General features: G+C 64.8%; 1 protein-coding gene across 1 annotated transcript; it reads right to left on the bottom strand.

The window, feature by feature from the left end:
• Nucleotides 1-968: 968 nt before the first annotated feature.
• On the bottom strand, nt 969-7,892 carry POLR2E (RNA polymerase II, I and III subunit E). The gene is made up of 7 exons (XM_044254724.1): nt 7,794-7,892; nt 6,674-6,848; nt 4,867-4,982; nt 4,196-4,276; nt 3,733-3,791; nt 3,545-3,623; nt 969-3,417 (listed from the first exon to the last, which is right to left on the bottom strand). Exons 1-7 carry the CDS (start codon nt 7,848-7,850, stop codon nt 3,352-3,354), a joined length of 633 nt encoding a protein of 210 aa, XP_044110659.1. The 5' UTR covers nt 7,851-7,892; the 3' UTR covers nt 969-3,351.
• Between the last annotated feature and the right edge of the window lie 2,896 nt (nt 7,893-10,788).

Genomic DNA, 10,788 nt, shown 5'->3' with positions numbered 1-10,788 from the left:
GCGTCCGCGGCGGACAGAACGCTCTGCGCAAGCTGGCCTGGCCCTCCCCCGCCACAGCTGAGAAAGATCCGGAAAGGGAGGCCCTGGAGCCAGCACACAGCAGCCCCACGCTGGCGAACAGCACACGCCCACGCCCCGGTGCTGCCCGCGGCCACTGCTGCCCAGAGCACAACTGGGACGATCCGGCCCAGACCTGAAAACACCGATTCCTGTCCTTTCACAGAAAAAAATCAGCCGATCCAAGATACGTTTTACACTTATCTTAGCCAAAAGGCCGAGAAGGGATCCGTCCTCCGATACACGTCTTAAAAAACGGTCACAAGAATGAACACGAAACTCTCCAACTGACCAGCGCTCAGGCGGATGGCCGCACGCCACATACACCCGTTCGTCAAGGCGTGTGTGTCCCGAGAAGCACCCTGGAGCCTGGCCCGGGGAGGCAGCCCAGGGCTCTGATGCAGTTTGCCGAGCGCCTGCTGATTTACTCCTTCGGGCCGGCTTCAGGCCAGGCTTGGCCCAGGCTCACAGAATGTCACAGGGGCCTGGGGCCATGTGAATGGCCCCCCCTGCCGCCACCCCCAGCCCCGTACCCTAGGAAGGGGCGCCTAGGCAGGTGTCAGAGCAACCGCCCAGCTCACACCAATGCTGGGGCCGTGGGACGGGAGGTGCTCAGCAGCAGAGGCGGGCTCCGGTCCCTGCGCGGCAAAGGGACGCGTTCCCAAAGGAGAGCCCGGTGCTGCTGGGGAACACAGAGGCGGCTGCGCACCAAACCGTCGGCCGCAATCCCTGCGGACCTGTCGCAGTCCTTCCCGTGCCCACGTGCCCACGGAGCGGAGCCGCACCCGCCGCACCGACGGCGTAGACCCACCCCACATGGTACTCCACGTTCAGGAGCAGCCAAGGCACCCCGTGCCCGAGACTCCTCATGGCCCGACCTCCGCAGTCAGTACGACCTCACACGGGACAGACACAGCTTCACACGTTTATTTACAGACAAAACACAATTAAAACCCTGTGACAGGAAAAAACGCCAATAACCAAATTTATTTTACTGTGGTTAAGACACCCAGGACATTCCCCGGCTCTGCGCGCGGCTCCGGGCGGGAAGCACTCACACCCCGCCCTCCGCCTCCAGAACGGCCCGTCCCCCCACACAGAGACCCTGTCCTCACGAAGGAGGGACTTCCCACTCCTGCCCCTGCCCCGGCCCCCACCCTCTCCTCTCTGTCCCCGCGGGCGGACGGGACTCCTGCAGACCTCCTGGAGTGGGGACCTGCGGGACGGGTCCTTCTGGGTCTGGCCGCTCTTGCCGAGCCTGGTGTCCTCAGGGTCCCTCTGCATCGTAGCAGGGGTCAGGGTCCCGCCCTTCCTGAGGCTGGACCGTGTTCCGGTGTGGGGACAGGCCGCCTCTGGGGCCCTCCTGGGAGGGGGTCCTGTAGGTTCCATCCTTCTGGGTCTGGCTTACTCTGGTCAAGCTGACTTTGGAAGGCAGGGCACGTATATCTGGGGGGTGGGAACAAGCTCCTCTAACACGCGATGGGTCTGTGGGACCCTGAAACAGCCCCGTGCCTGTGCACACGCACAGGAGGCCCCAGTGCCATTCTAGAAAGTACCGTGACCCCGGTCTGTCCAGGGGAAAGCACATCCCCGCGTCACACAGGCCCGAGTCAACCCCCGAACTTCAGGCCACGAGCAAACTCCCCAAGCTTACCAACGAACGTTTCAGGAGTCGCAGTCTCGGACACGGCCCTGCCAGGCGCGTATGTGAGGAGACACGTGCGCGTGCCTGTGGCCTGTGCCGGGGGCGACAGGGACGCGCGGCCCAACCACACGCCACGTGCGGAGGACACGCCCTCCTGCAGAGACGACCGTACGTGGCCCCCGGCACCAGAGAGCCACTCACGGGCTCAGTCATCAGGGGACGGGAATCGCGTGCGGGGCACCGGCAGCGAGCGCAGGCAAGGCCGTGCGACTGGGACTCGGGGCCCCCAAGGCACCGAACAGCCCAGCGATTTCTGCACCGGGTAACCCGCGTGCGCACAGGCCAGCGAGTCCACAGCTCGACACACCCCCAGAAAAAACGCACCCACAAGTCCACACAGAACCCGTACGCCGACGCTCGCGGCAGCGGTGGTCATAAATCACGGCCCACGACGCGCACGTCCAGGGTCCGCCGGAGGGTAAGTGGGTAACGGGGTGTCTGCACTCGCAGCTGGACAGACGGCACGTGTCCCCCATGGATGGGAGCGTCCCCGGCCCCGAGCGGGAGCGAGGCCCCCACCTGCGGCCCCGGGGACAGACCCCGAGCCCAGACACGCAGGGAGGGAGCCGGACACAGAAGGGCACCAGGCTGAGTCCACGCGTGACACGCCCAGACTAGACCTCCACGCACGGGAAGGTGCTCGTGGGGGGATGGGGACGGGGCTGCTTCGGGGTGACGAGTTCTAAAACTGATGGTACCTGAGAGCCACCGAGGGGCATCCCGCACACGTCCACTGTGACACGTGAACCAGAGCGCGATAAAGCCGGCTGAAAGACAAGGACAGCCAACCTTCCAGCAGACCAGGACGGCCTCCCGCGCGGAATCGCTGACGCGGAGACTGGGTAACCGGACCACGCGCTTCCACGCAAGAGAACGCCGGAACGGCAGAGAGCAAGCCCTCCGCTGTCCGCCCCCACTGCAGACTCCGGACAGGGACCCGCCTGGACGCGGCCCCCATGGGGGGAGGGGCAGCAGGCCCCGCGGAACACAGGGACGGGCCCAGGGTCCAGGCCTCGAGCGAGGCCACTCACGGCAGACCTGTCACTCCGCCTCGCTGCTCCGGACCGGCCAATTTATTTACTCCGATACGTTCACTCTTACAGACACCCAGCATCGGAGCAGCTGACCCCCCCACCGCCCCGTGGACAGACGGCCGGGCCGCCCTGCTGGAGGCCGGCCGGACACTTGAACCAGGACGGCTGCAGGTCACTGGCTGCTGCGAGCCTCCCTGTGGCGTCCTGTCCCCTCTGGAGGCTTGTTCATGCGGGGTCCAGCGTGGGGCTCAGCACCCAGGCGGGGTCACCCCAGGGTCCGGAGAAGCAGCGGTGAGGGTCCTCGTGGCAGGGGGTGGGGGCACAGCCCCATCTGCCTCCAGGCCGCAGGGCAGGAGAGAGACGGGCGCACCACCACGTGTCAGGCCTGCTGTGCGAGGCGAGCCCGGCCGGGCAGGAAGCGGGGCTGCCTCCACGCCCTCCCGACAGGGAGGTGACAGAGACGACTGTGGGGTAAGGGGACAGGAAAGCTGCGGCTCACTCCTGGACAGGCAGGCCCCGTGGCCACACGGCACGTCTCGCCGGCTCGCGGGGCGGCTACTGCACCAGCCGGTAGGTGATGTACCTGCCGGCAGTCTCGCTGGGCCGGATCACCTTCACCACCTGCGCACATGGAAGGCGGGAAGGTGGGGCTGTGGGGGGGCCGCACAGGGGGCCCCGGGCTGGCGGGGAGCCGGCGTGGCTGGACGCGCCGGCTCCGTCTAGAGGGACCGAGTGTGGCACTGCTCACCTGCCCTCGCTTTATCCCGAAGTAGCGGGCCACCGGGTCTCCCGCCTGGATCCTGGGCAGCTGGTTCTCCCGGAGTTTACTGAGAAGCTCGGGTCAGGGAAAAAGCTGGGCTCCGCTGGCTGGGGTGGGATGGGGGTCAGCGTGCAGACGGGAGGGGAGAAGGGCCCAGACGGGGGCCGAAAGGATACTACCGGGCCAGGAGCTCTGTCACCTCCTCTTTGGTCATGACGACATGCTCTGGGACCAGCTGCCGAGAAGAGAAACGGACTCTCCGTGTGGCTGAGACCCCACTGTGCCTCCACACAGGACGGGGGAGCACCGCGTGCCACGGGCTCTTTCCTCACCACGAACGTCCACCCGGAGCATTCGGGGACGTCCCGGTGGTCCCCGCTGCTGTCCCTCCCCAGCTCCTGACTCCACACGCGGACGGGGGACTAGAGCAGCTCAGGCAGACAGGCCGGGGGCACCATCTGGGGACCCCTGGGGCAGCAGATTCCAGCCCCCCAGCTTCCTGACTCCTGGCAGGTTCCCAGGTGTGCTTCCCGCCTAGGGCCACACCCCGAGACCTGCTCTACTCCGTCCTGCAGACCTTCGCTGGGACGCGGCCCCGTCACCCTCCCGCGCCCCGGCGGGCCCCGTCTCTGCCCCCACCTCGTGCTCCGTGATGTTGATGAGCAGCTCCTGCTGCAGAAACTGCTCCAGGACGTACTTGGGGGCCATGTCCACCAGAGACTGCAAGACACGCGCAGCCTCACGCACAGCCGAGGGCAAGACGCCGCCACCCCACTTCTTCCCCAGAGGCTGACAGCGGGCGGGCGGCCGGGGGGGGTTCACTTGCACACCTCCAAAAAGCACCCCACGTCACGAACCAGGAAATCCCACCCGTCAGCGGGGTTTCTCCAGGTGGAAGAGCCCACCCGCCCCGACACATTTCCCGGGCCTCAGCCTGGCTTCACAGTGACATCCGGCAAAATGCCCCCACGGCCGTCCCTGCGCTGACGGGACTGCGGGAACTCCACACACGGAGACCGCTTGCCGCCGCCACCCCACACCCGCACCCGCTCAGACCGGTCCAGCCCCCACGCAGGGACGCCGGCCCCTGCTCGGGCGGCCTCCCCATTCCGGCTTCTCTCCTCAGCGGGCGTTGGCCAGGACAATGTGGGGGCTGCTCTGGGAGGCCCGCACGGCACAGCTGCTCATTCTCAGAGCCCAAGTTCCCGAGGCCCCACGAGGACACGGCGCCGCCTGTCAGCGGGGCCCTGGGAGGGGGACGTGAGGCGCACGGGCTCGACCCTGGGGCAGGGGGCCAGGCGTGCACCCACCTGCTTGGCGGACGGGGTCATGCCCTGCTGCACCACGATGAGGGCCCGCGTGATGTTCTCCTCCTGCATCCGCTGGCAGTACACCTTGATGGTCTTGATTCCCACCTTAGGCTCCTCTGGGGACAGAACACGCGGCAGCCTGCGCTACAAGGACGCCTCTTCCCCGGGGGGCCTGCGTCCTGGCTCTGCCTCACCAAGGCGCCCCAGTGCAGCTCGGGGACAGGCTCTTCCCCCCGGGGCCTCAGTGTCCCCATGAGCCCACCGGGATCTGGTTCGTGTCCACATGTCCTGGGGAGCTGAAAGGTACCCCACATCCCCCCACCTAGAGAGTCCTCTCTGGCACAAGGATCCGGAAATCCACTTGGTCCAGTGCCTCAGTGGTTCCAAGGTCTGTGACACCCCCTCATGAAGCAGTTCACCCAGTCTAGGCAGCACAGTGGCTGTGTGTTCAGAAGGAACGTGCGGTCAGCCGACCTGAGCAATGACAGTCCCATCCCTGCAAGACCAGACCCACTGGTCCCTCTGAGCCGAGCAGGTCAGCTACTGGCTGCCACATGCGTGAGGCTCCCGGCCGGGCCTTTCCATGCAGCCCACCGCCTCGGACCCTGACTCACCTGACAGGAAGCGTCAGGGTCTGCGTTGTGCCCCCCTAAATCCCACCGTACTTGGGAACAAAGTCATAAAACAGACGGTTATATCTGAATGAGGTCGTTAGTAGGGCTTAACCGAACAAAGCCAGCGGCCTTCTAAGATGATGTGAGGACACGGACGCAGAGGGATGACCCCACAAGGACACAGAGACGAAGACCTATGTGCCAGGGAGAGAGGACGCGGGTGGACACCCCGGGCTCCGACGTCCGCCTCCAGCAGGAATGGGGATGGTGCGGCGTCGAAGCCGCCGGTCCAAGGAGCTCTGTAGTGACGGTGCAGGTGGACTAACACAGCAGGGAGCCCGGTCCCGGCCTGGGGCCCACCTGAACGCGACGTCCGCCCCGTCCAACTCCAGGGAGGGCCCTGCCACCAGGCCGACTGTGAGGAGGCTGAGACAGCTCCACTGGGAGGCACCTGATTAGGCACCAAAGCTTCCAGAAAATACGCCTCACACGTAGGGGCCCCTCCTGTAAAAGCACCAACTGGGTCCCTCCTGCAAACGTTTTCTACCCCCTCGGTGCCAGGCGGGGCCCGGGCCCCCAGGGTGCTCCCTACACACCCGGCCTCTCTGCCTCTGCAGACTTTAGTCAGGCTGCCTCGCCACAGCAGGGGCCACGACAGAGGAGCACAGGGGTCCTGACACAGCCCGTGGTGGGCTCTTCACTCGACCCGGGGCCTGGAGGGGCGCCTGCAAGGGGAGGCTTCTGAACTCGGTCTCCAAGAACGACAGATGGACCCAGAGCAGACAGACCAAGAAGAAAAGGGTGTGGGGAGGGCAGAACCCTGCAGCAGCATGGGAAGGAGCTGCGGGGAGCAGGAAGCACAGGGAGCGGCAGGCGGGCTGTCGGGTTGGGGTCAGAGGATACAGGTGAGTCTGGGGGCCCAGGGGGAGGCCTGCGATAATCCTGCCGGACAGAGAAAGCCATCAAGAAACAGCAAGGAACTGAAAAAGTGCTCAAACAAGGCAGAACTCAGTGTTGTCCACAGCGGGGAGGAGCAGCTTCCTTCCGACCGGCACAGAGAAGGGTCAGTGTAGACACGGGGTCACCCAGCAGCTAGCTGCCATGAGCTGACCCTTGAGAAAACCCTCGATGGCTCTACTAGAGCTGTGACCCCGAGGAGACACACAGCCACCCGGGACCAGCAAGGGCCTCACCTGGGAAGAACACGAACATCTGGTCAGTGGGGTCGTCGTTGTGGGCCACCAGCACCGTGAGGTCTGTGCGCCGTGGCCGCCCCTCACTCGGCTTGTCCCCAAACTGGGCCTTGAACTCTTCCAGGGTCTGGTCCAGCTCATCCTGGGTCACCAGGTAGCCACGGTCATGGCACAGCTGCAGAAAGAACGAGCCAGTGAGCTCAGGGCAGAGGAGGGATGGCGGAAGAGCTCGGGTCGGATGAAGCCGCTGCAGGAATGACGCGGGTTTTGGGGGCCTGATGCGGCAGGTGCAGGCAGAGGTCAGAGAGGAAGGAGCAAGTGGGGACAAAGACCAGGACGCACCCCAAGAGAGCTCCTGCGCAGAGCCAGCCGCCACGCAGAACCCGTCATCTCATACTGAGCCTCAAGGACAGGCTGGGACTGAGACGCAGGGGCAGAGCTGGGGGGGGGGGCACGAAGGCAGCGGGGCGGACGGGCACTGCGGGGCAGGCCAGGGTGGACTCTGGCTGGGAACCCGGACAGGCCGGGCAGTGCTCAGAAGTCAGGGCTCTGTGGGCGGGCAGACCGAAGAGGACCCAGACGGAGAAACGCGGGGCCAGAGCGGCCGGTCAGCCCCGCGCCCACCCCCCTTCCCCCGGGAGACCCCGGCCTGATTCCGGGCGCAGAGCCCCCAGGGCGTGCTCAGCCGCAGGCACGGCTGTCCCGGCGCCCCTTCCAGAGCCGCGGCGGGCGGCGGCCCGGGCTTCGCCCCGCAGGGCTTCGGACCCCCTCCCACGGGCGGCCGGACCACGTGGCGCGCGGCGGGTGTCCTGGTTAGCGCGAGTCCCTCGGAGCGGGCGGCCCAGGCCGAGAAGCAGCCCTCCCCGGACGGCACATCGGGCCGGCTGACCCGCAGGCCCCGGGGCTCCGCGTCAGGCACGCGCAGGAGCGTCAAAGCCCCCCGGGAGCGCCGCCGAGCGGAAGAACGGGTCGGCCGCCCCCTCTCTCCCGCCAGCCCGCGACCCTCCCCGGGGCCGGTCGCAGGCCCGCGGGGCCCCCACCCCGACCCCTCCGCTCCGGCCGCCCCGCCGAGCCGCCGCGTGCCCGGCCCGCCTTCACCGCCTTAGCCGCGCGGGCGCACCTGCATGATGGTCTTGCGGATCTTCCACAGCCGGTACGTCTCCTCCTCGTCGTCCATGGCCGCCGCCGCGCTCAGTCGACGCGCCTGCGCCTGCGCCTGCGCCTGAGCCCGCGGCAGGACCCGCACGGACTGCGCCTGCGCCGATCCCCGCCTCTCCCCCCCCCCCCAACGCCGGGCTGTCAACGGCGAACGCCTGACTCCAAAATCTTCGAGAACGGCAGTCCAGAGGGCAGGCCGGGCCTTCCGCGAGCGCCGGTTGGCCGCGCGAGAGCCGAGCGGATGGAAGGGCCCATTCGCGCCTCCGCAGGTCTCGCGTGGCCTGGGCCGCGGGGCCTCTCGGGAGTTGTGGTTTCCGCTCAGCGCCCGTCTTGGGGCGGAATTTAGACTCGGGATAGGCGGAGGCGAGGCGAGGTGCGGGCGGGGAAACTGAGGTCCGGGCAGAATCCGCGGCCTGCCCGCCTCCCTCCCAGAGACGGCCGGGCGACCTCGCAGGCCCTCCATAAAACTGCTGTGGGCCACGTCCAACGTAATGCCCCTGAGCCTCAGGCTCCCCTTCTGTATAGTGGAAACAAAGTGTCCCCGTTTCAGAGGCTTAGCTGAGACTGTGAAGGACGGAGCCTGGCACAGCCCTCGGGCTCAGGAAGTGCTCCCACCTCCGTCTCCTCCCTGTCCTATCCCCTGAGACCCGGCAGACCTCCGCCCGCATATCCCACAGCCCCAGCCCCGACTGCGCAGCCGCCTTTCTCCCCGCTCAGCGCTCGCCCCCCCGGAGGCCGTCAGCAGCTTCTCATTCAGCGATGCATTCCCAGAGACGGTGAACTAAACAGGCCAAGGCCCCCTTCCATTCCGGGGAGACCCAACAGAAACCGCGAGCACAACAGTAACGTTAGAACAGGACAGTGCAATGGCAGACGGGAGCTAAGCCAGATGGGAGATTCCCAATTTTCCAGCCGGGAAGTCAGGGAAGGCAAGCAGCAAGAGAGATTCCAGCAAAAGGCCAAAGGAGAGGGAGGAGGCTGGGAACGTCTGAAGAAAGGTGCATCGGCCAGAGGGTAGTGTGTGCAAAGGCCCTGACGCTGCACTTTGCCTGGTGTGTTGGCAGTGAGGAGGCCCAGTGGGGGGAGGGGGAAGAAAGGAGGTTTCAGGGTGTAGTGGAGCAAGCCGGGGAGGCCTTGTTGGTTGAGAAGCTTGGGTTTTCTTTTTCAACCACCGTCAACATTTCACCAGAGAGACCAGGGAGGGGAAAGGGGGGGATCCACTTGGCCACAGATGGGGGCTCCAGTTGGGGTAGGGGTGAGCAGTGGGCAGGTTCCTGGTGTTCGGAAGCTGGACCCCACGGGATCTGTAGATGGACAGGGTGTGGAGAAGAGACAGATGGACAGGGAGGAGGATCCGAGCCGCTGGGATCAGGACAGACCTACCAAGGAGAAACAGGTGTAGACGGCAGATAAGGGGCATCGGAGGGGGCCTGGGTGGCTCAGTTGGTTGGGTTTCTACCTCTTGATTGAGGCCAGAGTCATGGTCTCAGGACCATGGGACTGAGCCCCAAGTTGGGCTCCCAGCTCAGCGGGGAGTCTCCTTGGGATTTTCTCTTTCCCCCTTTCTCTGCCCCTCCCTTCACGCATTCATGCCCTCTCCCTAATACATGATGTTTTTGAAAAAGAAAAGAAGGGGGCTCCAAGAGCGCCTGGCCGGCTCAGTCGGCGGAGCATGAATTCCAACCCCACACTGGGTATAGGGATTACTTTAAAAATAAATTAAAACTGGAAAAAGGGCGTCTGGGTGGCTCAGATGGTTAAGTGTCTGTCTTCGGCTCAGGTCATGATCCCAGGGGCTGGGATTGAGTCCTGCATTTGGTTCCCTGCTCAGTGGGGAGCCTCCTTCTTCCTTTGCCTCTCCCCCTGCTTGTGATCTCGCTCTCTGTCAAATCAATAAAATCTTAAAAAAAAAAAAAATGAGAGGGTTTCCTGTCAACCCAAGGAGAAATGTGGAGTGGGATGAGCCTGAAATCCAGGGCAAGGTCCAAAGGGAGACAGACATGTGGGAGTCCTTGGAGATTGGAGTCTGAGGTCACCAAACAGATCCGAAACTTTGCCAAGATTCAGAGGCCAGGAGGACAGGAGGACATGGATCCCGAAGCAGTGGCCAATGGTGGCCATGGGAACCAAGGCACACTACTTAACCTTTTTTCTGCCTAAATGCCTCCCTTCCCCCTACCTTGTGGGACAGGGACAAGAGCAGCACCCACTTCCCAGGGGACCTGGCTAATGACTGTGGCACCAGCTGCCAGCACTGTTACGTGAACGCTCCTAATTAGGATAAAGACCAGCAAGAGGTTGCCAGGTGCCCTCTGGTGGGGTGGAGAAGCTGTCTGCAGAATGGGGGGGTGGTCAACAAGACCACCAAACAGCGAGTCTGAGCAGACCTGCAGGTCAGGTGGGGGGTTATCCAAGCAGACATGACTGGTGACCCTCGGGCAGGGTGGGATTTGTGGGAGGAAAGGAGTTGGAGATGTGGACATAGATGCCAAGGAGAGAGGGGGCTGAAGGTGGAGAGGGGGAGGGCTAGGAACAGATTCTAAGATGGGAGATAGGACACCTATCTAGGTTCCTGGAATGATGGGCAAATCTGAGTAAGAGGACCAGGCAGGATTGTTGGAACCGGGATCCCAGGGGGAGCCTGGGCTCAAGGAGGGCTGGCCTGGATGGTCCCCCAAGAGGTATGGGTGGCAGGCGGAGACAGCAATGGGGCTGTGGACATTAGGAAGAAAGAGGAGAAAGGGCTCCTGAGAGCAGGTGGGCCCCGGGGCCCCAGAGAACCTGGCAAGGCCTGAGCACAGTTCCAGCGATTCGGGCCAGTGCGGCCATGCCCCCCATCCCATCGTTCCAGGGAGGCAGAAGGAGAGGGGGACCAGGTGCTGTTTGAGAAATGAGGCTGCCCAGCGGAGACAATGGGGGCTCCCCTCCAAGAGGTGACGCTGACAAGTGGTTGGGGT

This window comes from Neovison vison, chromosome 6 (genome assembly GCF_020171115.1).
Source record: "Neovison vison isolate M4711 chromosome 6, ASM_NN_V1, whole genome shotgun sequence".
Lineage (NCBI taxonomy): Eukaryota > Metazoa > Chordata > Mammalia > Carnivora > Mustelidae > Neogale > Neogale vison.
Note: the sequence above shows the minus strand (reverse complement) of the source record. Positions and strands in the feature narration are given on the sequence as shown.